This window comes from Falco rusticolus, chromosome 15, assembly GCF_015220075.1.
Source record: "Falco rusticolus isolate bFalRus1 chromosome 15, bFalRus1.pri, whole genome shotgun sequence".
Lineage (NCBI taxonomy): Eukaryota > Metazoa > Chordata > Aves > Falconiformes > Falconidae > Falco > Falco rusticolus.
The window spans coordinates 17925312-17951905 of record NC_051201.1 but is presented as its reverse complement, the minus strand read 5'-3'; the positions used below and the strand labels follow the sequence as shown (position 1 = coordinate 17951905).

General features: G+C 34.1%; 1 protein-coding gene across 2 annotated transcripts in view; it reads left to right on the top strand.

Moving 5' to 3' along the window:
- RPGRIP1L (RPGRIP1 like) overlaps nucleotides 1-26594 on the top strand; it is a 74844-nt gene that overhangs the window by 38935 nt on the left and 9315 nt on the right. For both annotated transcript variants that reach the window (XM_037409346.1, XM_037409347.1), the window contains 8 exons: nucleotides 1655-2021; nucleotides 4348-4562; nucleotides 4830-4913; nucleotides 6165-6227; nucleotides 7781-7955; nucleotides 9078-9175; nucleotides 18777-18960; nucleotides 24865-24949. In XM_037409346.1, the coding sequence (XP_037265243.1) occupies nucleotides 1655-2021; nucleotides 4348-4562; nucleotides 4830-4913; nucleotides 6165-6227; nucleotides 7781-7955; nucleotides 9078-9175; nucleotides 18777-18960; nucleotides 24865-24949 (1271 nt within the window). The remainder of the gene's footprint in view (nucleotides 1-1654; nucleotides 2022-4347; nucleotides 4563-4829; nucleotides 4914-6164; nucleotides 6228-7780; nucleotides 7956-9077; nucleotides 9176-18776; nucleotides 18961-24864; nucleotides 24950-26594) is intronic.

Here is a 26594-nt window from a genome sequence, read left to right as displayed (position 1 = left end):
TTAAATTACTGTAAGTCTGGAGTAACTTTAATGTTTTATTTTGTTCCATAATGTAAATTTCATATTATAATTGAATCTCAATGGATTCCAAGATGTAATCTGAGAAGTATGTTTACTGTATGAATTCTATTAAAGGCCAGCATAGGCATTTTCAGAGTAACTTCATGTTTGATAACATTGTCACATTTGCTTTAAATCTGATTTTTAAAATAAGCAAAGATATTTTTAACTAAGTCATGAAATCTGGCCGTTGTTAAATGCCATAATATGTTATTTAGTTTTCTCTATTTTTGATTATATTATTTCTAGCTGTGTTAGCAATCTAAATACAGTTGAAAGGTAAGGCATGTGGAAGAGAGCATTTTGTTGTAATTATTGTAAAATTGCAAATTCAAACATGGCAACCAAAACATACTGATTATGCAGGACAAAATAAAATAGAAAAAAATGGCAGAAATGAAGAACAGCTTCTACAGAGTGTTTGAAACACTGCAGTTTTCAGAAATGTTTGATAGCAAAAACTGAAAGTCATATAGCTAATAGCAGATGGTTACATTATGTTAAGGCTTCTGTCAATCTGCATCTGCAAAAGTAGCTTCAGTTGTGCATTCCAAATTTTAAGTTTTCACTAGTTAAACATACATATAAAATTTTCAGTCCTGTATAGTGGCAGAAATAACGGAAACATGAACTGCACATAAACTGCTGTAAATTATTTTTTTTCTAGTTCTGTGTGTAGCCAGAAATAGTAGCCTTGAAGTTGAAAACTGTCATGTTTGGTTTTCTCATTAACTATTTTAGTGTGGGTTATTTAATCAAAATATGTTAACATTTTATCACACAAAATCAAATTGATACATGTTTCCCCGTATACCAGAAGACAGAACTCGGACTTTGACAAGCAAGATAATTATATACAATTCATGAAAATAGCTGTGACATATTACAATAAAGGAGAGCCTTTTGAGATCAATATAGATGGGGATTATTCATTTAAGAGTCATGTTATTTGTTTTCTTCTTTAATTTTTATTAAATTGAGTTTCCCGCTTTGCCAGCTATGGGTTTCACAGTATCTACAAGCCGTGCTGATAGGTAATTCAAAAATATGTGTGATATCATTGATCTCTTCGGTTTACTTCATGCATTTATTATTTCTCTTCACATGCAAATTTCTAATTTTTGCAAATGATCTAAGTAAAAGTTTTGGAGGAAGGAAAAAAAAATCAGAGGCATCTGCAGTGCAATTTTAATTACTAAAAAGTACATATATAAAGGGACTACAGTTATAAAAATTTCTTGACACATAATAGCTGTCAAGATGAGAATCCTTAGTGGCACTAGATATGAATCACTCTTAAAACTGTGATCTTCACTGCTTTGTAGATAATCAAATGACAAGTAGATCATAAAACTTTAGAAGAATAAAGCAAACGATCACAGATCTGAAAGGATTAACCTCTTATTTCCTTATACCAACAACCCAAGAGAGATGTCATTGAATTTATAGAGCAAGTAATATTTTGACATACAAATTTAAACAGTAGTTTGAGTGTCATTGAAATAATCAGTTATTTGTTCTATTTATATAGGTCTTAGAGTTCACCAGCATAAGAATTCTAATGTTTTTAATTTAACTTCTTTTTCATTTAAAGGAACAGATACTCAGAACTGCCCAAGTCAGCACTTCAACAGATGGCAATTTAAATGAACTCCACATTACAATAAAATGTTGTAACAATCTACCATCCCGAAAAAAACATCTTCAGCCAAGTCCTTATGTTATCTACAAGTTCTTTGATTTTGCAGACCATGATACTCCCATCATTCCTAGCAAGAACAACCCACAAATAGATGACCATATGTGTTTCAAAGTGCCAATGAATGCAGATTTAGACCGATACCTAAAATCAGAATACTTAACCTTTTATGTATTTGATGATGGTGAAACGGAAGAAGGTGCTTATGTAGGGAAAGCCAGTGTGCCTCTTATTTCTTTAGCACATGACAAATCTATCTCAGGTAAGAATTAGACCTCTTTAAACTTAACAAAATCTTAACTTCCTGTTTTGTATCTTTTTTAATATCTTTAAGAACCAAACTAAAGAAGGGCTCTTCAGAGGGATCTGGACGGGCTGGATTGATGGGCTGAGGCCAATTGTATGAGATGGAACAGGGCAAAGTTGCCAGGTCACAACAGCCCCATACAACACTACAGGCTTGGGAGAGAGTGGCTGGAAAGCTGTCGAGTGGAAAAGGACCTGGGGGCTCAACCTGAGCCAGCAGTGTGGCCAAGTGGCCAAGAAGGCTGACAGCATCCTCTCTTGTGTCCGAAACTGTGGCCAGCGGGACAAGGGAAGTGATTGTCCCCCTGCACTCGGCACTAGGGAGGCCGCAGCTCAAACCCTGGGTTCAGTTTTGGGCCCCTCACTACCAGAAGCACACTGGAGTGCATCCAAAGAACAGCAATGAAGCTGGTGAAGGATCTAGAGCACAAGTCTTATGAGGAGCAGCTGAGGGAGCTGGAGTAGTTCAGTCTGGAGAAAAGGAGGCTCTGAGGAGACCTTATTGCTCTCTACAACTGCCTGAAAGGAGGTTGTAGCGAGATGGATGTCGGTTTCTTCCCCCAAGTAACAAGTGATAGGATGAGAGGAAATGGCCTCAAGTTGTGCCAGGGGAGATTTAGATTGGGTATTAGGAAAAATTTCTTCACTGAAAGGATGGTCAGGCATTGGAACAGGCTGCCCAGGGAGGTGGTTGTGTCACCATCCCTGGAAGTGTTTAAAGGATGTGTAGATGTGGCACTTAGGGTTTTAGAATCAGAATAATTTGCATTGGGAAAGACCTTTAAGATCGTTGAGTCCAACCGCTACCCCAACAATGCCAAGTCGACCACTACCCCGTGTCCCTATGTCATTCATCTGCCGTTCTTGTCTGACATAATTTTAAACTCCAGTGAAATCCTGGAAAGAAGTTTTGTGTCTCAGTGTTATTTAAGCCATAGCTAGTGAAAACTCTGTGTCAGAGTTTTGAAACTGGTGAATGATTTATTTTTTTAAATATAAGTATTAAACTTTAAATATTACAGAAAGAAAAGACCTGAGGGAGAGAAAAAGTTTTGAATCTATCTTTTCTTTAATAAGATAGTACTAATAGAATGTTCCAGCATTATTGCATTTTAACTCAATTTTTAAGGTGGTCCTTGGTTTTGTGTCTGTTGGCTGTCCTCCTTTTGCGGTGCGCCTCTGGTTCTGTCTTTTCCACAGCCTCCCATGAGGTGGCAATAAGATCCCCTCAGCCTCGTCTCCTGAAGTTTCTTTCTTTCACTTCTTTCAGCCTCTTCCTTGTTATGTACCTCCAATGCTCTGAAGCTCTTTGTGGCCCTCCACTGGACCTGCTCCAGAATGTCAATGTCTGTCTTGTCCTGGAGAGGCCAAAACTGGGCACAGTATTTCAGATGCCATCCGATAGCTGTCGAACAGAGAAAGTATGAAACTTCCCTGGACCTGCTTGACTGCAGGCTGGGTGCAGTTGGCATTCTTTGCTGCAAAGATGTAGTATGGCTGGCTTATGTTATTTAACAGGAACAGCTCTTTTTCTGCGAGGCTGCTTGTGGCCAGTCAACCCCCAGCCTGGACTGCTACTCGAGGCTATTCCTGGGCCAGTGCAGGACTGCAAGTGCTTTTGTTGAGCTTCACGAGGTTTCCCTCAGCCTATTTTTCTACTGTGTGAATATCAGCCCTGCCTTCAGTGCATCAACTGCTCCCTGCACGTTGATACCAGTTATGAATTTAATATGGTGGTTTTAATATAAAAGTGCCTTACTGATTATTTATTGTCAACTATTTGAACATTTCAACATTTATGAAAATTTAAAAATATGATTCAATAATTATTCCATGTAAAAGGATAATAGAACTAGAATGGGTAATAGAAAATTTGCAAGTTAATTTAGCATGTTTCTTCTTCAGTAAAGATTTAGCAACTCACAGATTTGTAAAACTCTTATATTTAACAGAAGTTTAGTATTAGTAAAACATGTAAATGTTTTAGTTAGTTCTTTTGAAAGATGTCATAGGAATTAGTTACCTGGTATTGAATTAGCTGAGAAACCTGCAGGACATCTCAAATGAACACAGTAATCCAATCTCTTTTACATCCTGTGTTTTTGAATGTCCACGGTGTTATAGTGGATACAGCTGGATCTACAGAACACAATATTTTGAACTTACTAGCTTCTGAAGTGAAGGCTATTTACTTAATTTCTGAATCCCATTCAGTTTTGCATTGCATTTTCTTGTATATGTATAAATAAGATAATCCGACAAGATTTGCATTTTGCTTTCAGGTACTTTTGAACTAACAGATTCTGAAAGACGTGCTGCTGGCACCATCACAGTTGAATTAAAATGGAAATTTGTCTACCTACCACCAAGTGGATTGACACAGGCTGCAGACTTAACAAATTACATTCAAGATGAGGAATCAATAGCAACTAAATTGGTAGTAGAGGAAAAAATGAAAACTCCATCTCTTTCTCCTTCTCTTACTTCATCAGTGATAGTAAGTAATTTAACAAACACAAAGAAATGAAAAGATGTTCTGTAGAGTTTTATACCTGCTTGTGTCTGAATTCCAAAAGGTATCTCCATTTGGGGGCAGAGGGTGTTTCTCATTCAAACAACATCTACATCATCTTGCCTGTTTAGAATTGAGTTTAGCGCAGTTAGATTTGGCTTTGAGAAAACTTAGGCTCCCTCAAAATTTCTATAAAACAAGATGGTTAGAATATGGCAATACATGTCCTTCAACTAATTTATTTTATTACAGAAACCAATACCCAAACCAAGGCAACATGCAGCCAAGGCAGACAAGAAGGTGACTTTTCTGGATCCTTGTACAATACAGACAGCCGTAAGTTTTAAGAATTTTGCTCGTGCGTGTTGAAGCAAGAAAGGCTACTTATGTCTCAGTATGGACAATTTGTTGAACTAATAATTGAGAACATTCAAAGATTTCCCAGGCAGTGAATGATAGCATAGTACTGCATATATGTGGGGGAACCAATACAAGGATATTTGTGTGACTCCTTCAGGATTGCTTGCTATCCTCACTAGTTTACAACCTTCAACTTTCATAGACTTAGGGCACATTCTAACAGGACCAGTTAACTGTCTCTGCACTGTGTTTCTCAGCGTTCTTGGTTCTTAATTAAAGCATCTTTGTACAGTGTACCTCTTGTGCATACATATAAATGGCTCTACAGAAATCAGCTTGATCCAAACAGATCCTGAGTGTTGTGCCAATGAGATACGTAATTCAACACATTTCAGAGTCACCGAGTCACCTCTGAAACAAGGTTTATCAGCTGAGACTACATACACTGTGAGCAAAGTTGTACTTCTGAGCCTGGGATGCATTATCATGTGTACATCCTTCCAGACTCTAGGAGAGTCTTCATAGAACAAACTCAAACATATCTGCTGTATGGTGTAAATTTTCATTTGACCTTAAGTATCTGCCTTCAGAGAACTAAGAATAGTCTGTATTTACTCTTAATTAAATCCAGTAAGTTAAGGTAGATTCATTAACAGCTAACTATAAAAGATTATGAGTATTATTGTTAGTTAATAATATAAGTTGCATTAATTAATTAAAAACTAGTTGTGATCATTTTTTTTCCATTTGTAAATGCCTTGATTGGATTTATTTCCTGAAATGTTAACATCAGTTTTCCGTTCACAGGTGGTCTTGCTATTGTTTAGTTTACCCTCACTAGAACTTTATTATGAGCCATACAGTATAGACTGGAAATAAGAATTAAGTCAGTCACTTCTATTTATTAACTTAAAAAAACCCTAATAAGAAACAAAACAAAACCAAAAAAAACACAAAATGAAAACCCACCAGGTTGAATGTTGGTGAAATCAAATCCTTTGAGAGCTTAGATAGGGAAAATGAATAGTTTCACTCACCCAAACCATTTGTAAGCCTCTTAAGTAGAAGCGATAGCAGAAGATACAAGCAGGAATGCTAATGCAGGGAAGCAAAGGAGGACATAATTACCTCTCCAAATGCTTCTCCACCAGTAAAATTTTACCGACTTTTGTGTGTCAAATATCTACCATATATTAAAGGCTTTCCCTCATTTTACCCATAACTTAGGGCTCTGATGTTGAAAATAACATGGGACTTGCACAGAAGGTGAAGGCTTCAAGATTTGCAGAGGTATGAGTTTATTCGGGTTTTGTGGTTTTATATGACATTGCATTTGCATTCCATGTGTATGTTACTTCTTCAGAGTCACGCATCAAAAATCAAACTACAGTAAAGTAAGATCTCAGACTTCTCTGAAGTACAAGAAAAAGTAATTCCTTGTGATGACCATCTTTTTTTGGCCATAAGAAAGGGAGGAATATCTCTACTTACTTCTATGTTTGAATGAAGTTCATTTTGTGTTCCCCCTAAAAATTACCATTATATAGTGGGGGCAAATGAAGAAGAAATGGAGTAACTATAGAATATTACTAAATATGTAACATTCCAAGGAGAAGAAAAGCGTTAAATATTGTAACTTGTAATGGTCCAATTGGTTGTGAAAGTAAGTTGTGGCAGATTGGCAAACTGTAGTTTCTAGTAGTGTAACAACATTTAATCACTGGCTTTTATTTTCCTTTCACTGTTCTACTTTAAAGAGAAGTTAAGTCTCCCACCAGATCATGTGGTCAAGTAGAACAATCAAAAAGTATTCTCAGTCTGAAAACTTTATCCACAAAATGCAACTCTGTCACTGAAGGGAATGAAAAAGAACAGCCAAACGTTGCCTAAAACACAGTAATTATAACACATCATCTATGCCAAGGAGGAGCATAAGAAGTATAAAGACAGTTTTCTACCACTTGAAAACTACAAGAACTTTTATTTTTAGAATAAGACACTGAAGTGTTTGTTAACATTGTTTTGCAGTGTGTGGCTCCAAATGTGTTAGAATAGAAATAACTCTTCAGGTCCAGTTTTGGCAAACCTATTCTGTGGACAGCTGAAAGTTTTATCATGGAAAGAATCTTATGGATTCCGAGGGTGGGAGGTGAGGCATCAGTGTCTCTGTAGAAAATTCAGTCCTAGAGGAGAATTGTTGGATAATAAATAATGCATAGGTCTCCAGCAAATTTCCATGGAAGATGCCATGTCTTTAATGTTATATTCATTGATGAGGTTTTATTCTATGTAATTGTACTCAAAGAGGAAGAAGGGAATAACATTACTTCAAGGTAAGTTATGCACTAAAGATATTTTACCTTAGGTAACATGTTTGTATTTTGTAGCAAAACAGAGTCTTTTTTATATGATTTTAGTTTGCTTTTGAAAGAGAAAATCTTGTATAATTTCTTATAAAATTGCCAACTGAGTAAGGTGGTGGTGGTGGGGTTTGTGGTTTTGTTTGGATTCATTTTGAAACTGAGTCTTGTAGAACGGAAAGAGCTGAAATATAAATGAATCTGGAAATCTCACAGGCTGTATATATGTTGACAGGTACCAAATGATTATAATAGTTACATTTTCACAAATATACATCGTTAGAGAATTGTCTTTTTACTGTACCAATTATTTGTTACCGCAGTTGACAACTTATTATTGTTTCCTGCACTGCATAAACAATGTAATTGTTTAAAGGCTATGTATAATGAATGTGAGCCATAACTCTTCAAGTTTTGAAATTCAGTAAGTTTTACTATTCAAGGAGTGTTATAAAGACTGTATGTTTATCTATTTTTATATAGCATGTGGTACGTGAATTTAAACAAGAAAGGCTAGCAGATGATAAGGTGAAGGAGGTGGCAGAAGAAATTCAACAGGAAAAAGACCTCTCACATCCATCGGAAGGACAGTTGACTGACCAAAGCTCAGTTACTTCTGGAGATGAGACAAAAATAACTGAAGAATTGGAATCAGAAGGTAGAATTCATTTTTATGAATAAGCACCTGTATTTTCTTAATAAAACTATGTCTCTTTACACTTCCTTAAGTGCTTCTTACTAGCAGTGGGAGCTGCCTCATTACGAGAAGCTTCATGACAGGAATGATATTCTGGTGTACTTTATAGCTGAAGCTGGGTGGTGGGTATGGTGGTGTTATTTTCTTCCCAAATGGAAACTGTATTGTAATTGAATGCAAAAATCCGGTATCTGACCTAGATTCATAAAATATTAAAGGAAACCTGGCTTCTATTTTAAATGTCTTTATATTCTCCCTTAGAACTGTGCTGTTCTAAAGACTATTTTAATGAATATGCTCCTTTTGTCTGCAGATAACAGCCAATGCTGATATCGGAAATCCTTTCAGACAGTGAGAGGGGTAGTACGTCTTATCACATCTGTGACATAAAGTTGTTAGAGGCAGATTTATTTAAAGATTGTAAAAGCTGGGTCATCCAGTTCCACCTCTGAGCTTAAAACTGTTTATCATTGAAATAAACTAAGTCCACATTACCAAGTTTAAAAGTAGAAGCAAGATGCTAAAATTTTATGTTCAGTTGTTTGCAGCTTCTGCATAAGAAGTCATTAGAAAAATTGGAAAAGCGTGATGCTGAATCCCTGTTGCTGTTGTAATTTGCTCCAGAGAAAAAAAGACCTGAACACTTTAGAAAATAATCCCCCTGCATACAGAACTACTTTTTTTTTTTTTTTTTAAATAAAAAAAGAAAAATTAGTACATTCTGCTTTACCTGTGCATGGTGTTAAATGTAGTCAGAGGAAATCCACAAATTCAGGCCATATTCTTGTATAAAGCTAACTTGTTCATGCTTCGGTTCATCACAGGACTTAAATAGTTTTACTCATCCACTTTCATCTGGGAAACATTACAAATTTTTTTAGCAAATCAAAAAAAAATGGAGTTTAGATGACTTGATTTGCCACTGTTAATCTTCTGCAAGGAAGAGAAGATTTACTTGGCATTTTGACTTTATTTATTAGAAAAGCAAATATATTGCTATCAGGTTTCTAAGCAAGTCTCAGATGGACTACAAATACAAGGGGTATTTAACTGCACTGATTGGTTTTAATTATTTTGTTTCAGATCAAGGTGATAGACAAGAGGATGATGCCATTGAATCAGTAACAACTGACAGCGATGACTGTATTGTTTCAAGTCCAATATCCAAGGATGTTAAACAGGTGAGTCGTAGTATATATGGCAATTATTTGGTAAGTCTAAGAAAAATATTTTCAGCCTAATGTTCTCTAAGACTAGCTTTGCTATATGTAGCAGATTCTAAGGCATCTTCAATGAATATATATTTTCCCATTTCCTGTTCAAAAAGACACCTTTTCACAGAAAAAAAACAATTCACCTGACTGTATTGTGCATCTGATTTATAGGCGTTTTTTTTAAATGGGGAAATTTGTTGTCATCTTTTCCATTATTGGCATACACACTTACAAGTAGACATTTCTAATCAGTTTCAATCTGAACTAAAATTTCAGTCCTGCACAGAATCTCCCAAACAAAAGTTACCTAAAATAATGTGAATGTCTGAAGAACTTAAGTCTTGTTGTTCAGTCCTACCTGTTGCCTTTATGTGGGAAAATGTGCTTTTCTGCCTCTTCCAGTGCTTTCTGAGAAGGTGGAGGATAATTTCACTTGTAAGGCTTGTAGTAAATCTACAATGCTTAGCTACCCACTGTGTTTATCCCAGTATGTTGACTTGATTGAATGTTGTTGAAATGGCAATTGTGTTAGCTTGAGGCTGTTAAAAACACGCAAATCATGCATAGATTTTCTAGTTCATTCACAGATTTGTTTTTGTTCCCGACTTCCCAACTGTTTTAGAACTGAACGTCTGTTTTCAATAAAGCTTGTACTTATACGGTATCCAATCAGTTCAGTTTACTACTTCTTCTATTATTATTTGTGGGCATTTACAGTAATGATAATCTCTTGACTTGTTCTTAAAACTAGCCATTAATGAACATAAAGTCATACATACAAAATAACATAGCATAATACAAATTCTGAAAATTTACTTTGAACAGTATTTCAATACTATAGTTCTCTAAAAAAAAAAAAGAATTCATACTCTTAGATGTAACATTGATTGAACAATCTTAAAAAATATAAAGCTATCAGTTAAAATTGATAATAATATTTGTAACAGTTAATACCTCTCTGGTTTTTCTTAGCCTTCTTTTAAAGAACCAGAGGTGTACTCTTATATCCTGTCGGTCTTAACTTTTTTTAATGTTCTGAAATGTAATAACCTAGAAGTAGTTCGAGGATTGTTTTTTTATTTTTTACCCTTTTTTTCAAGACTGTGACATATTACAAAGTAACTAGCAACAAGAAGCAATGCTTCATATGAGAAATATTGCTCCTTTTTTTTTTTTTTTCTAAAGCTGTAGAAGGGATTTATAAATGCTATCACCTAAATGCTAGAGAAGGGTACAAAAGGTACTTATGAATACAAAATTACATTGTTTGTGTAAAATGGTAAAAACTCTTCACCTGTAATTTTCAGAACTAAAATGACTGCTACTATCACCATTAAGTCAAACTATAGTATGGTTGGTCTATAAATTTCTAGTCATCCTGTATTTTATTTTATCAAAATTATTTAAGAACAATTCTGAGAGGATTTTGAGTGTAGATTCATTTCAGGTACAGTCATTTCTACCTCTCTATTGATCTGTTCCTCTGATAACAAAGTGCATGTTCAGGAAGAGTAGATAAGACAACAAAAGCTATAAACTGTTAAGGCAACATGTTTGATACAAATTGGATTTTAAAAATAAGCATTGGTGTATTTGAAATCTTGGGTTAATTATAGAATAGAGCATGTAAAAATTGCGATTGAATTTTTTATTTTTTAAGATTAAAAATCAGAGTCTTTTATCTTTCAAGATAAATATCCTGCTGGTAATCAAACACTGTAAATAAGACCTGTGATGTTTAGAGATTGTTATGCTAATTATCCTATAAAACTGAGTTGTGTGCCAAACTGTTTAAGCCATTTAAGATCGTACTGTTCCTTTTTTGCATGTTGCAAATTAGACAGTTCATGGTTATTTCTTAGATATGTTGATCATAAAGGGTATCTAACAGATTTTCCAGTACTTAGCTGTACCACTTGCTTCTTTCTCTTTTATTCTTGTCTGTGATGTATAATTAATCATAGATTACTTCATTTTGTTTCATTTCATTTACAACATTTATGAGCTTCACTTTGTCGGTATGAAATGCTTGTCCCCTTCTTTCCTTTCCAAAGTGGCGTAATTAGTGTTAGCATCTTTTTTAACAGGCTACATAAAGTTTAGTGGCTGGATTAAATCAAGTCATTAACATAATGTGCTATACAATTTGCCCCTATCTCTTTTCGTTTCCAGTACATCAAAGTGCCACAGAGTGCCAGTGTAATTGGGCCTTGCTAGCTTGTCAGGTTCAGTCAGGCTGATGGCTGCTGCTTTTACTAAAAAGCTTCCAGGCATGATAATTAATAGAGAAAAGAAGTCTGAGAAATGTAAAAGTTTGGACAGTTCTCTATGAATATTTCATACATTTGAATAATCAGAAGTTAACATTATCAATTTGATGTATAATACATTGATTAAAAGCCTTGTTTCAGATCCTCAAAATAGACATCAAAACTGGGAATTTGCATTTTCTTTGGCATGGTCTTTATATTTTAAAAAAAATATATTAAAAAAAAAAATCTTTTCTCTTCCATCTCCTCCTCCCTTTCACCCCCATGTCTACACTGTATCCTTACAGGAGATAATATAGCATTCAATTATCACAATAAAATTTACTGCTGTCAGCTTCCAAGTTGTCTTAAAATGGGCCCATAAGGCAATTACTGGCAAAAAGAATTTATTTGGTGGTGGTCCCATTTTTTCTATAGGTGTGCTTACATCTTTCTTTTTTGTTGCAGATATTGTGAGTGCGTTATCTTGTGCTAATAGTAGTTTATTGAAAACTGTCATTATCAGTTCTTGTAAATTAAGATCTCTGAGTATAAATAATTTTGACATGAAAATCTCTTATTAATTAAAAAACAATATCAATCACTTGGGCTTCTGCTGGTCAATGAAATGTGTTTGTGCAAAGGTGGGAAGATGTAAAGCATAAAGCTTATTTATAGCAAAACAATAAAGACTTTTCCTTTTATTATGCCTTTTCTGTACAAATACTTTAATAGTGCATTTTCTCCTAGGAGATATTGCATTCATTGAAAAAAAAAGAAAATTACTTGGACATTGTATTGCAATTTTCAGTTTTGACTGTCTCGATTTGTCTTTACCGTTATTTTCTGCAGGACTTGAGTACCTTTGGTGTAATTCAGGGAGATTTCTGCTCAATGCTTTTCTTAAACTGGCTTGTTCTGTGAATATCTACTCTAAATTTAGACAACTAAAATTTTAAAGTTTTAGTATTGCCTTGCGTTGCTGAGTTGGCTTGATTCTACTGTGCCAGAATTACTAATCCTTTGTATTCTCTTAGTGTTGCCTAGATCTAACCTTATGTTGCTTTGTGTTTTTCTTCTATAAGAAATTGGGGAAGTGCTGCACCAGCGTGTTTAATAAAACAAGAAATAAAATTCATGAAACAGAACTATCTTACAAGAGTAAGATAAAAGTAACATTAAAGCTTTATAGTCAGTATTTTCAAAGACTACTGATGGGTCTAAGATTAAAAAGGAACATTTGACATTCTCCATCTTTAAGGTGATTGTTTGCTATTGTGGTCACTACTAGACGGGCACCAAAGTAAAAGAGAGGAAGTTTGAAAAAATCCCGGGAAGACCTAAGTTGTCTTTTGCCCCTGATAAAGTTTGAGATGACAGTAGTTTGAATAGGCCGTACGCTGAAATGATGGATTTACAACTTCTAGTGCTTATCAGATATGCTTTGAAATAATAAGCAGGAGCATGTACTGCAAGTCATTCTTCCTGATGAAAGAACTGAAAGAAGAGGGAGACCCCAAACACCAGCTTTTAAAATTATTCAAAACAATAGAATCTTAAGTCATTAGGTAACCCATTAATTTTTAGGTAACACCTAAAACTAGTTAGGATATTAAATTACATAGAAAGTAAGATTTAACGCTAAGTGCGTAAGCCCACAGGAAAAACATTAACAGGAGCCATTCTTAACGGAGCTGGTAATATTTTTTTGTGGTTGTGAATATGAATGCCCCTCAGTTGCTTGCTTGAGAGGCTGTATTTATCAGAGCTCATTGACATCTAAGTAAGTTATGGTGACTTCACAAGTAGAAAGGAGCATTTTTCTAACTGGAGGTCTAAAAAAGCAAAGGTTGGGATTTGAAACTGAATTTGAGTTTTGATTAGCTGTGATATATATCACCAAGCATAGTTTTTTTCACACTGTGGTTAATATGAGAGAAAATCGGATTCTCATTTTTGACATTTTTGCATGTCTATATTATCCCCACATAAAACTATCTGGGGGGCAGGGGATGGGGGTGGACATACAGTATCAAATTTTAAGTATTAAAGCTCTAAATGAAAAGAACAGCTGTATTAAAAATGTGCAATTTGATAGATTTTTTTTTTCGCTACAGATGCACGTTTAACAAATGAAAATGCTATACTGATACTTCTGCTATACAAAGAGGTTTTTTCTAAATGGATTAACTTTCAAATACAGCTTTTTAAGAATTTATTTTTAATCAAACTAGAAGTCTATTATCTACATATAAAAAAATGCACAGGTATTTACAAAACCAGAAATCCTATTATATTTGTCTTTGTATAGTTTTTGACATAATACTGCTACTTATTTCATCTTACTTCTTCAACTTAAATGTTGACATGTACGAGCATACGGAAAATGTAGACAGAAAGACCTATTTTTTATCGAGAAATTTTGTAGTTCATGCTTATTTACTTAAGGATCATGCTTCCTCTTGAAATGAAAGGTAATTATGGAGCATTTGAATTACTTAATTGTGTGACTGGTTGGTACTGATGTAGCTAACTGGCTTTGAATTTTGATAAAGTTGGTATTTTTTTTATTTTATCTGGTGATATAATCAATGGAGAGTGTTTAAACACTAAAAAAAAAAAAAAAAAAAAAAAAAGAAGAAAATTAACTGTCCTCTTTGAGATAATCTGTAATAGAGAGTATAGCGTATATCAGGACCGTAACAATATGTAGCCTTCCCCACTCCTTGGGGAGAAAATGAAACTTAAAGTTAAGGAAGGTTGTATCTCACCAGTCAGATAGCTCCAGCTCTATCTTTATTCATCCCTAGAAACATTTCATCTTTAAAAGCTGTTAGTTGGGGCAGTGCCACAGGCAAGTTGTGAAACCAAATCTTTAAAAAAATTCAACTTCAGGAGAAACACTGAACAATTTTATGTTTATTCTTCCAAAAGGGTGGGGGAGGCAAGCCATTTAAGGGGAAGAAAGTGTAGTATTCAAGTTATCAAAAGCTGTATTATGAGCAAAGTGCAAATGTGACTAAGTTCAGATGTATGGTCACCATGGTGGTGGTTGGAAAGCTTCACATCCCTTAGGAACTTAGCATAAAACACCAAACATTTTATGAAATACTGAATTAGAAATGATCTTTTCTGTAAAAAAAAACCACAAAAGCAATGCATTGATGGGCATGTTTCAGATGACCATAGAATTGCATAGTAGAGATTTGCGTAGAGGAGGCAATAACTAATCATTGAATTGTCTCAAGCTGTAGCACGTAATTGATGCTTTTGAAGATACTAAAGATGAATTCATGCTCTGAAAAAGATGAATTTGGACTCTGTGCTAGATAAAATGGCAGCAACCAGAGACGTACTCGTTGTCACAATAGATGTTAGTGTATTCTAAATTGCAGACAGAGCTGAAGGGATTGCATCAAACCTTATGACAGTGCAAACCTAGTGCCATTGTGTTGTCCTCCTAGCACGTGACAAAACCAGCAATGCTGGGGCAAGATTATATGTGTCTTTCTGTCCTTCACAATAAATCCAGCTCCAAAAGAGCTATTGAATAAGGAGAGAACACTTTGCCCCAGGTCTTAGGGAGAGTCTGAAGCCTGTGCGCTTTTGCAAGTCACATCCATTTGAAGAAGAACCAGGAAGCATTTCCATATCTCCCTTTCTATACTCATGTCTACACCGTTGTGAGGAATATCTCAAAACAGATGTTGTTCCTAACCTGAAAAGTCAGTGTATACACTTAAGGACTAGAATATTTTTTTATAATATGTATTTTTCTCTGTATGTGTAAGATGATAACCCATTAATCATAGTTACTTAATGAGTAATGTTTGTTAACACTCTGCAGTTAAATTAGATTGACATTGAAGTGATAGCATTCCTTTGCAGCTCTGTTCTGACATTGTTAATAGGATGATGACAGGAATTTGGCACTTGCTAGAGGAAGAGGATGATTTTTTCATTCAATAAATATTTGCCAATCGAGTAATATTGATAGTGTTTGAAGTATTGATAGCAAAGCAAATGGGTGATTACTTGAGCTCATTCAACAATAGCTCATAGTTTATCTGACGGGCTGTCTGCTTGAAATAAAAGGGAACAAGTAAGTGGACTGTGGAAATAAATACATAAAATATAAAGGAGTAAAGCATAAATATTGTGGAGCATTGGTACAGATAGGATTCAAGTTGATCTTACAGTTAAGAAGTTTCCTTTATTTGGAGTTGTTCAAGGGCAATATTACTGTGAGTGTAAAAAACAAGAACATTATTTACATTGTTCCTATAAGCAAAGCATTTTCAATGTTGCTGTTCCATGCGGAAAGCACAGACTTTTTTTGTAAAACACTTAATTCTTCAGGGTACTATTGCAGATCATTTGAATCAATTGGAATTTTATTATTCACATCAAAGCCTTAGCATGTTATTGTGACCAAAAAGGATATTGAAATATGGACTATACAGCTTCTTAAAGACAGCAGTCAAGACTTTTATGGAATTAAAAAAGCTTTTTTAATCATAGAAATCAGAAAGATGAGAAAAGTTATGTTGACTTTTCAAATTCTCACGTAATATCCAATGTATTTAGTATTTGCCCTAATTGTAAAACTTGTTGGAGTTCAGTGATTGTTCCAAATCTCTGGGTGGTGTTAATTACAAAGAGTCAATATTAAATGATAAAAAAAGAATATTGACATAGACTAAGTATGTTGCCCATGTTTTGTTTTCAGCACTCTAAATGAAAGCACTGAGCCAGTTTCTCAGAGACAGTCTTTGAAAACATTTAGTATTCTTTATTTTAATATGTCTCTCCAATCTCTCTGTTAGAGGAAATCTCATATTTTATTTCAAATAGCAAATTTAAGGACTAATTTTATTCCCATCAAAGTAGAATGATTTGTAGGAAGTAATTTGTTATGAAAACTATCCATTTTTCACTTAAATAGTACCTAATAAAGGAGACCAAGCCTTAAAAAAAAAAAAAACCAACAAAAAAACCCACAACAACTTAGAAAAGGTTTTAAATAATATACTTCACCCTGCATCATAGAAATATAAATGATTGTTTAAAAATTAATTCCTATTGTATGTTGGATGCTACGTATATTTTCAGCATGGCTACATAATACGAGCGGTTTCGTATTAGTAGTGAAATATGACATGCTAGCTATGCTGTTCTTAAGCAGTTCTATTTTTTTTTATTTGTAAATATCTTTTTTTTTTTAATCAGCTTGTGTTCTCCTTTGTATATGCTGTATTTGTGTTTAATAAACCAGGTATTAAAATGTTCTTGACTGTTAAGCTCTAAAGCAATTTATTGTATTTTTAAATTTTCTAACAGTATGACTCAGTTATTTGTTTCCTTATAAGTTAGAAAGCAGAATAGTTTTTACCCTGCTGTCCTTAAAAAGCTGTAATATTCTTTGCCTACAGTATGCAATTACAAGTGTTAAGTATGTCAAACAAATTTTAAGGTATGTAAAAGGAATACTGTATAATACAGGATATTGTGTTTGGACTCGATTCATAAACTACTATCTGTGTACAAAATAGTCTGACATAACCGCTAAATACTTTGGGGTGAACAAAACCACTCAGCATATCACTTTAAATGCAGATGCTAATACATCTGTTCAGTGCAAGAAGAGAGTTGTTTCTGAAGTAAAATTAGACAATAGAGCCAATTTCATTTTTTATGCATGTGAATGTAGAGTGCTTGAGGTTATTAGTTGAAACTGAGTAACCTTTCCAGGCTTTCATCTCTTTCTTTTCAAATTTGAATATGAAAAGCATATTCAAGTCAAAGACCATCACTTTAATGACATTTGGCAGTCATTTGATTTATTAGATTTTAGAAAAAAAAAAATTCCTTTAAATATTTCATCATTCTATGCTAATCCTAGTAATATTGCCAGCTGAAGCCGTGTACCTGTATTAGTGGAGACAGAATGGTGTGGAATTTTCTCTGTCATCCTAGTAAAATTTCCATGAATCTACTGAATAATAAAACAACCGTATTGAAATATTCAGATTTGAGTTTTTAGTTAAAGTGTCTTAGGATACATAATAAAAGGAAATGTCTTTTGAAAGGAGGGGGTAAAATTACTTCATCAAATATTGAAAGGGCTTGACAGCAATGGAAATTGTTCTATATGATGGATATTTTTACAATAGGATACACCTGCTTTCCAGTTTGATTAATTATGTAATTTGCTTGGGAAAATATAAGCTATCTCCATAATAAATTAGAATATTGACTTGCAGTTCTAACACTGTATCTAGAAAGCTAATCCTTTGAATATAATTTATGACTTCAAGTGATTTAAGTTTACAATCAGAAATTGTCAAAATATTTCCATATAAGGGGATTTCTTTTAATAAGGTTATGAACTTGAAAGGCAAAGAAAGAAGTAAAAAAAAATATTTTTGACATTTCTGAACTCCAGCATGTTCTGTTTGCTCTTTGAAGAATCACATGTTTGAACACTCACCTATGTACTCCAATTTTGAAACCATAGTAGCTTTTCATTCTTTGAATTACAGAGTTACCTAGGGAAATATTTGTGACTTTCTGTCGAGTCTGACATTCCCACTTAAATACATAAAGCTTATTACAGTTTATCTGTACGCAAATAATACAGACTTTGCCGAAGAGTATGAAACTGTTTCATATGAGCAACAGAAAAATGAAATTTTAGTTTAAGATAATAAGAAAAGGCTCTAGTGAAGAGCAATTGGGATATTACTTTTATTATCATTTTGTTAATTGTAACTTTTAAATGTATATTTGATTTAACTAGAAAAGTTCAGTACATGAAGTTGAATTCCATATAAGCATTGTTACTTCACATGCCTAACTACTTTGTGACTTGATGGATCTTTATGGAACTATTTGTTGTATAGTTTGTAGTAGGTACTGAGTAACAATCCTCTTTCATTTAGAAAACTTTGGTACGTAATATTACTGAGATCATTTCAGACAGTTATAGGATCAAGAAACAAATCACTTTGCTATGCAGCTACAAATAATGCCAACTGGAATTCCTTGTTCAAATATCATTTGTACATGAAGATAACCTTAACCTATCTTCTCCAGCAGCCTTGTGACTATTGCAAAAATAATACCACATGTAAATCTGTATCTGTTGCAACAGTATTCTTAACTAGAAACTTTGGGCTTTAGAATCTCATTGTGTTGTAAGTCAAAATCAATCAATCGGTGTTAATCATACAAAATAGCCAATAATGTACGTGTTTGTTTGTTTTGTGTTAACACTTCAAGAAACAAAATAATTTGTGTTGTGTTTTGTTTTGAAATAGGCAGATGAAAAAATCTATATTGAAATTATGTCACTCAGTCTTACTGACTCACAAATTGCTTCAGATGAAACAATACAGCAGCTGTTTGTAGAATGCACATTATACAATTTCCTTTGCGAGGAGACCCCACTGTCACTTCCAAAGCCAACAAGTGGTCAGAGGATTCACTATAACTATAGCAGTGGTAAGTATGACGTATTCCTGAGCAGGCTTCTCTTAAATTCTGTCTTACGGTAATGTCTGCTAATAAAGCCTACTTCCTCTATGCATTATAGTTGCATTTATGATTATATTTGTCTATTTTCCAAATATTTTGGGAAATATTGGAGTGGTTTTTAAGGCTGAAATTATCAAGTGTAAAATGAATTATTGAAGGAGCCTTGTTTATGAGATGGTAGCATCTCAACATACTTAAATATGCTGCTAGCGCATAATTTTTTTCATGTATTCTTCTTAGAAGAACATGAACAGATTTCTCTATTGGTACATGATGATACAGCAAAAGAAAAACATTCCATGTAACCTTGTACAATTAAAATAGAGTTGAAAAGAGGAAATACGTAATAAGACTGGATCATCACTTGGGAATTTTCAGTGTTCCTTGAATAAGAATTTTTTGAAAAAGGAAATTTTTCAGCCACATTTAATACTAATACATGGCTATTTACTTAATAATACTTAATCCAACATGCTCCATATGCTGTTCTCTAATAAATGAATGTTTGAAAATACTTTATGTCAATACACAATTTAATTTACACTAATAGCATACATAGAACTACTGTAATTGATAATTCTCTTGTTAATTATTTTCCTAGCTATGTCATAGGATTTCAATTATTCATTAATTTTGTGTTTTCCCTGTTAAAGTCTATTTCATTTAAGATTCAGTCTGAGTGCTCCATGTTGGCTTGGACTTGAAGTATTGCATTTTTAGCTGAGAGTATCCTGACCCAGGCGAATCAGTTTGCTATTTGTGACACACCATTAATACAGGCATTCAAATTAAGTGTTCTTTTAAAAATAATTTTGTAAAAAGCAGCTTTGCAAAAGTGTGTCACAGTCAGAGCTTTACAATAGCTACCACCTAGAGACCTGATTTTAGAGGGAGGCTTGCCAAAGAATTTACCCATTTATATTCTCCTAGTACTCAAACTATTGGTTTACCCTGTAGCTGAAGACTGAAGTCGCTCATAGATGTCACATCAACCATCGCTATAGTGGGATTGCCCATTTTAGAGAAAATACAGAGGGTGGGGCACAGTCTGTTGGCTTCCGTGACTCTGAAAAAGGCAGTAATCTTTGTAAGGCTCTAGGGAAAAAGAAAGAAAGAAAAAAGCCTACAAACAAACAAACAAACAAAAAACCCACACCCCAAAACTACAAAAACTGATAGCACTGCAACCTCTTTCATTCACTGAGGCTTACTTCCATTCAGATGGGATTTCTGTCATGATATTCTACATGAGACATCAGATAAGAAAGAACGCGTTTGGTTTTATTGTTTTGTTTTTAATTGAGCTGTACAATATTCATTTTGCTAGCTGCTGTAAACACTTTTCCAAACATTCCAGAAAGGCAGGTAATAATTGAAATAAATTCTTTAAAACTTAATTGAAATAATAGCATAAGTCAATAAAAGCTGTTTAACACTCCTAGTTTCTCTTGCTTCTTCAATTTTTATTGCTTTGAATATAAGAAGTATTCAGAGGGTGTAAAAATTCTTACACGTTATTCTGTTTCCTGTGTACAGTCTATATGGTCTAAGTGTAATATTAGTTTTTTAAGCATTGACTGCAAAATTAAAACTAGCAAAGTGCAGCAAAGTTATAATGACTACAGAATGAAATTTCAGACTCTTAAGACAGTTATGATAGTTAAATATATTTCAAGCTGTGATCTTTGAAAATAGTATCAAGCCTTCTAGAGACTGTAACACATAAGGGGTTCCAGTCTGGTAGTGCTGTATTGTACTATTTCTGCTAATCATAACCTGGCTTCATAACTTTGTTTTTTCTATTTGCTGCTTATGTACCAAATACAGAACTGTTTAAAATATCCTAATGAACCAATATCCAAAGGTGTTTTTTATCTTAAATTGCTTCAGGACTGTACTCTGCAGCATAATACTGATGTGGTTGTTATTTGCAGAGTTTTGCTTAGATAATTGGTCATCTAATTTCTACTCAAGATTAGCTTTGTGTATAGGGGGGAAAAAAAATAATGAGTCTCTTTTTATAATGTCAGTTGGAAAGCCAGTAAGATAATAGTAATGAAATCTGCATGTGTGTTTACTATAGCTTTACTGCACCTCTTATTCATGTCTAATTAGATTTGAGTATGTTGAATATTTGAGGTTAATTGAATATTTTCTTTAATAAAAATGAGATTTGCATGGGTAGAAAGAAATTTACTTTGAGCTTAGAAGAAAACTAAGTGTCTTATTTTTGCATGGAGAAAAGCAGGGTAAGTCCATAAATCTAAAAATCATTGGTTCTTATAAATGAAACATTTTATATTGTTTATAAGTGGAACCACTTGGCTGTTTAGAAAACATGTTAACTGATACAGAAGCTTCATAAAATCTGTTGCTTAAAAACTTTTTAAGTTTTTCCATACTTTTAGCACATCTTCTCTGTCATTGCTTGACATGTAAGACATGGAAGATTAACGGAATCTTGTTGAAAAACAATACAGTAGAACTCCATTGATGTGGACATACGGGATGCTATGAATTTCCTTTTTCACGTGTGGTTACAGCATGTAACTTGACATTAATTATTTTGACGATGACTTTTTGACTAGGAATTGTCAGGTCATTTTCTTTCTTCCAAGGTCTTGAAACAGAAATTTGAATGGGCAGTTTAAACACTCTAGGGTTACACCATGTAACTCTTTGATTTCCCATGACCTTAAAGTGTTACATCTGATGGCCATACTAACTGAGGAGAGGAGGTTTTGTAGTTGTGGAAAGCATTATTAGAATATCCAAGAATGCTTCCAAAAACACTACAGTCCCATAAATGCAGAGAAAAGTGGAATTTGTCAAATTGTGCTCCCACTGTAACTCTGTCCTGTAATTTGGTAAAAAGGAAGGTTTCTGATTTTTTTTATGAGGTTTGTGTTAGTATGATTTGGGTTTGATGTTAGGGTGTGTTACAGATCATAGTTAGCCATGAATTAATTTTTTATCTTTTGATATGCAGTTTAAAATAGTGTGCCAGAAATTATTTATTTCCAGTCATTTTACAACATATGCTTTAAAGTGAACGTAATGGCAGTTTTGCTGTCAGAATAAGAGGGAAACATTGCTTCAAGCAAACAAAGATCAGTCTCCCTCACATATAAATGCATCTACTGATATTTGACTCTTAATTTCGGTACAATAAACATTTTTCTTGTCAAGGCCGCAATAGTTCATAAATACTGTTAACAGAAAACATTTATATTTTATTAAATATGAAGACTTAACTATGAAAATGCTGAGATGGCAAGAAAGTTACTAGAAAGTAAGATTGATAGAAGGTGGGAAATGTGTCGTTATCACTGTTTACAGTGGTTCTAGAGAACAGACAGCAGAAGTAGAAGAAAGATTTACAAAATTCTGCAAAGATTTTATTTGACATTTAATCCAAAAGCTTGAGTCAACAGGTGGTTATTTGAACAACTTGAAGTACAAGTGTAAGCAGACCAAAGGAAGGGGAGGTGGGGTAAGATGATGGGGTTTATTCTTTATTAAAAATAAACTTCTGAAGATCCATATTCTAAAAGGTGTATTCCTCAGTATAACTCAAATGAAAATGTTAAGGCCTTGCATCAGAAAACATCGTTACACTTGTAATGTTTATTCCTTTTCTCCATTACAGCTCAACACTGTCAGGCATTTTTTGTTCATCGTGATAAAATTCTTGTTCATTTTGTTAGAAAATGAACTATGACAAAGACATGCTATAGCAGAACCAGCTACGTTAATGTTTGGAATTGCAGTGATTTTTAAAGAGGTCCCAGGGTCATTGTAATCTTCAAGTTTTAGTACTTTTTTAGGACAAACTTTAAAATTATAATTTTACATGCAAACTGTCACAATTTAATTTTTACTTATGTTTGCAACTAATTGGACAGACATATGAGGTGTTTTGTGCCTTGGAGCAATGTTATAATTCTAAGTTCAGGCAGTACTAAGGGGTGATAGGAAAACATGTTACTCATCAGGATCTAAAAATATTTTTTTTACTATGGTTAATCATTTTCCCCAGACTTGAATAGAGTTCTTGTGCTGAATGTTTTACTTGCTAGTCTGAATTTTTCCATGGAGTGAAATGAATTTGAACTCTTTAGGTTTGTAAATAACTTCCATTTAAAATTGTTTTAGTTACAGAATTAGTAAACTTAGGAAATTCCATTTGGGATGCTTATGGGAAAGGGAAGAATCTGTTGATGTGGCAGCTCCTTTGAAGTTCTTTGGCTGTCCATCTGTCTCCCTGCTGCCTCCCCATCACTTCCTGTGGTGGCCCCGGGAGCACTTGGCCATGAGAGTAGCACATGTGGAAAGTCACCCACATGCCCAGAAGAATAGCAGATGGCAGTAACAGCTTCTTTTTAACCTGTCTACGAACGTAAGAATATTGTGGGTGGAAAATAAGGATTCCAAGATAGGGCACCGGTATTTTCCTTTCTGTTAGTAGAGGAAAAGGTGTTAAATTGCAGATTCCTTTGAATGATTCAGATACCAGTTCTACTGGCTGTTTTCTGAAAGAAGTTTCTAATAGCGATTCTGCTGGCCAGGTAACAGCTGAGGAGCTGCTTTGGAGAAAACTGGAGAACTAGCAGCTCTGGAAGGTTTGCTTCCTAGAGGACTTTTAATAGAGATATGTCTCTCAGTAAATCCCTCTGCAAGGAATTAATTTGAGCCTTCTTATCTCTCTTCCATACTCTTGTGTTTCAATACTCTTTGCTTGATAGAATTGCTAATTTCTGCTTATACAAATAAGATTATTTTGGATAGTAGAAGACAGTATGAAATATGTTAAAGACTTCTGTCAGCGCATAGGAAAAGGAAAACTTAATGGGATGTGGAGAGTAAAAAAGAGCTTTTTTTGAATACAGCATCAGAGTAACTAGAAGAGAGTGAATATTAAAGATGTTGTAATTTCAAGACAGGCAAATTTCTAGCTCTTCCTCCTGCTCTCAAAAACAAATGTAAAATATTCCTAAGAGCTGTGTTTCTCAGAGGTTTATATTCATCCTAGGTCTGTCCTAGCAACATTTTCTCAGCTTCATTTCTTATTTTAAGGGGGGAAAAAAGTAAGTCCTTTAACACCATTTTTCAGTTTTCACATCCTGAATTTTAATAATCTTTCACAGTAGTTTACTGATACTTGTAGGCTGATACCATTTGCAAGAAAGCAGCTACTGTCTTAATGTAAGATGCTCAAAAACTTCTTAAAGAATGTCCTAAAACCCTGTTTCTCATTATTTTATTGTTTTTTCCGAACCAAGGCTATCTTTCACTGTAGGTCATATTAATGGTACACAAATTAAAAGCTGGTCCTTGTGTTTGTATTTTAAATTAAAACAATAAAAAGCTTTTAGAGCACTCACACACACTCCCCAGGCTGTGGATTTTCTCCAGTCCATTGGTCTAGATGTTTCTCTTACTGAAATATTGTGGCAGGAAAGGAGGATTAAATTACTGAGGCTGTCAAAAAGGACAAGCACTCTGCCATAAGTTATCATTATCACTAGCTTCCTCAGTGGAAGAAAATGCAGTAAATCACTTCAAATACAAAGCAATAAAGACCACTGGCTTTTAAAATCATGACTGCTATTGCCATTAACAGAAAATGACAGCTATGTGGCATGCTTAGATGCTGCTTGTATCTTTTTTGACAGTGTGCACATAAACCTGCCAGTGACATGCCATTAGATCACATGACCTTTCAAATTTGATTCTAACATTGTTGCTTTTCCTTAGGAAAGACAAGGGAAAAAACCATTTATTTTTCTTTGTTCTTTTCTTCATCCTCTTTCTTCTTAAAGATGAAAAACAATTGATAAATAATTATATGAATTCCTATTTGCTTTGCAGTAATACATGTGGATAAGGTGAATAATCTTGCCAGAAGAGAGTACCTCAAGTCTATGCTTCTAAAGCCAGATCTACATACTGACAGGTACATATTAGTGCTGAAAAACTGTATAAAAGGTCTCTGTAAATAATGCTTATTGTCTGCCTTGTTTGACTTCATTGAGGAGTTATTTCTGAGAAGTTAACTCAACTAAAACACTAACTAAAGAAAATTTAGTTTCAGCTAGGAATGATTCCTGTATTCTGATGTGGCAATTGATCTACATTTCTTAGCTGAGTAGCTTCACATGGCATGGGATATTGCAACCTCTCTTAATATTGTTTTAATACTGTGTTTTGGTTGTGTTGTTTTTTAACAGCCTCATTTTGCAAAAGTGAGATTCTATCAGCAGCATTCTATCAATAATGAATTTGAAAGGCACATTATCTACCTGATGGTAGCGTAATACAGCTTTTGCTTTCTGAATACGTAGTACTAAAAGAAGTGTAAGAGCTTCCGAAAGTGTTCCTCGGCCCCTGGAATTTCCAAAAACCTACATATATATTGATGAATCAGACATCTATTATATGGATACGTATGAGAAAGAGTATAAATTGATCTTGTACAAGCTTATAGTAATAAAACTTTTCTTATTCAAATTTTTGATTGAGATAGCATGCGCATTACTTTGAGAGAACGAATGACATCCTTTGTTTGTTTCCTCTTGAAGGTCAATCTTCATTAAAATGGAACAGTTATTAATTTAAAGATTTATTTAATTCACAGAAGAGTAGAATAGCTTCTGATTGTAGTTGAAGTGTACGAGTTACTGTAAATCTTTTAAATACGTATTTATTCACAAATCACAAAAGCAGTCTGCAGTAAGAAAGAGGGCGGTCTCTCTTCGTTCTGTTTCCCTACTAAAGCTGCATTACATATCTTGGCTAGAAAACAGATTTTGCTGGAATGGAGCAGGGAACACCATGAAATGATTACATGTTTGGATGGCAATATCACACCAAAACATTGTTAGGTTTGGAGGTTTTTTTTTTAAAAAAAAAGTCTTCACTTAATAAGCAAGCAGAAGACTTATTTTACCATACAGATTAGGAAAGTGGGTAACATGTTCTACTAAGATTTTCACAATACTGAGGACAAAATACTCTTTTTCCTGAGGGATAATTCAGCTAAGGAAAATAGCTAGTCTGTGAGCTGCAATTTCACCTATAAATACTTAGACATCTATACGAAATATTTACCAAACCGAAGGCAAGAATAAGGTAAAATAACAGCAGTGAGCTTTTTTTGCCCACAAACAGCATTTCTTTTTTGCGTGTGCCATCAAGGTACTGTCCTCTTTGTTACTAGGTAGGTTGTTTTCTGCATTTATTGGTGCCTGCGGTGACTAAATAGCAAGGCAGGAAGTTCATCGCTAGTCCAGTTCTTCCCCACTTTATCCCAGCAAGAGGACCACCAAGAAACAAAATTTATGGAGATTCTGCCTATACACCAAATGTTTTCAACTCTATGCATTTTAAACCTGGCCTGGTTATATCTTCAACACATGTTTTCTATCACAAGCCTTACAAACTAATATCAGAGTTTTTTCAGCTGAAACAGGAACTGAACTAAACTAATGCTTTAAAGCTCAGGAAACCAAATTATCAAGGATATAAATATCATTGAAAATTGCCTGCACATGGTTTAGCCTGACACTTTATTGGTGTATGTGCTATGCCTACTTACAGGA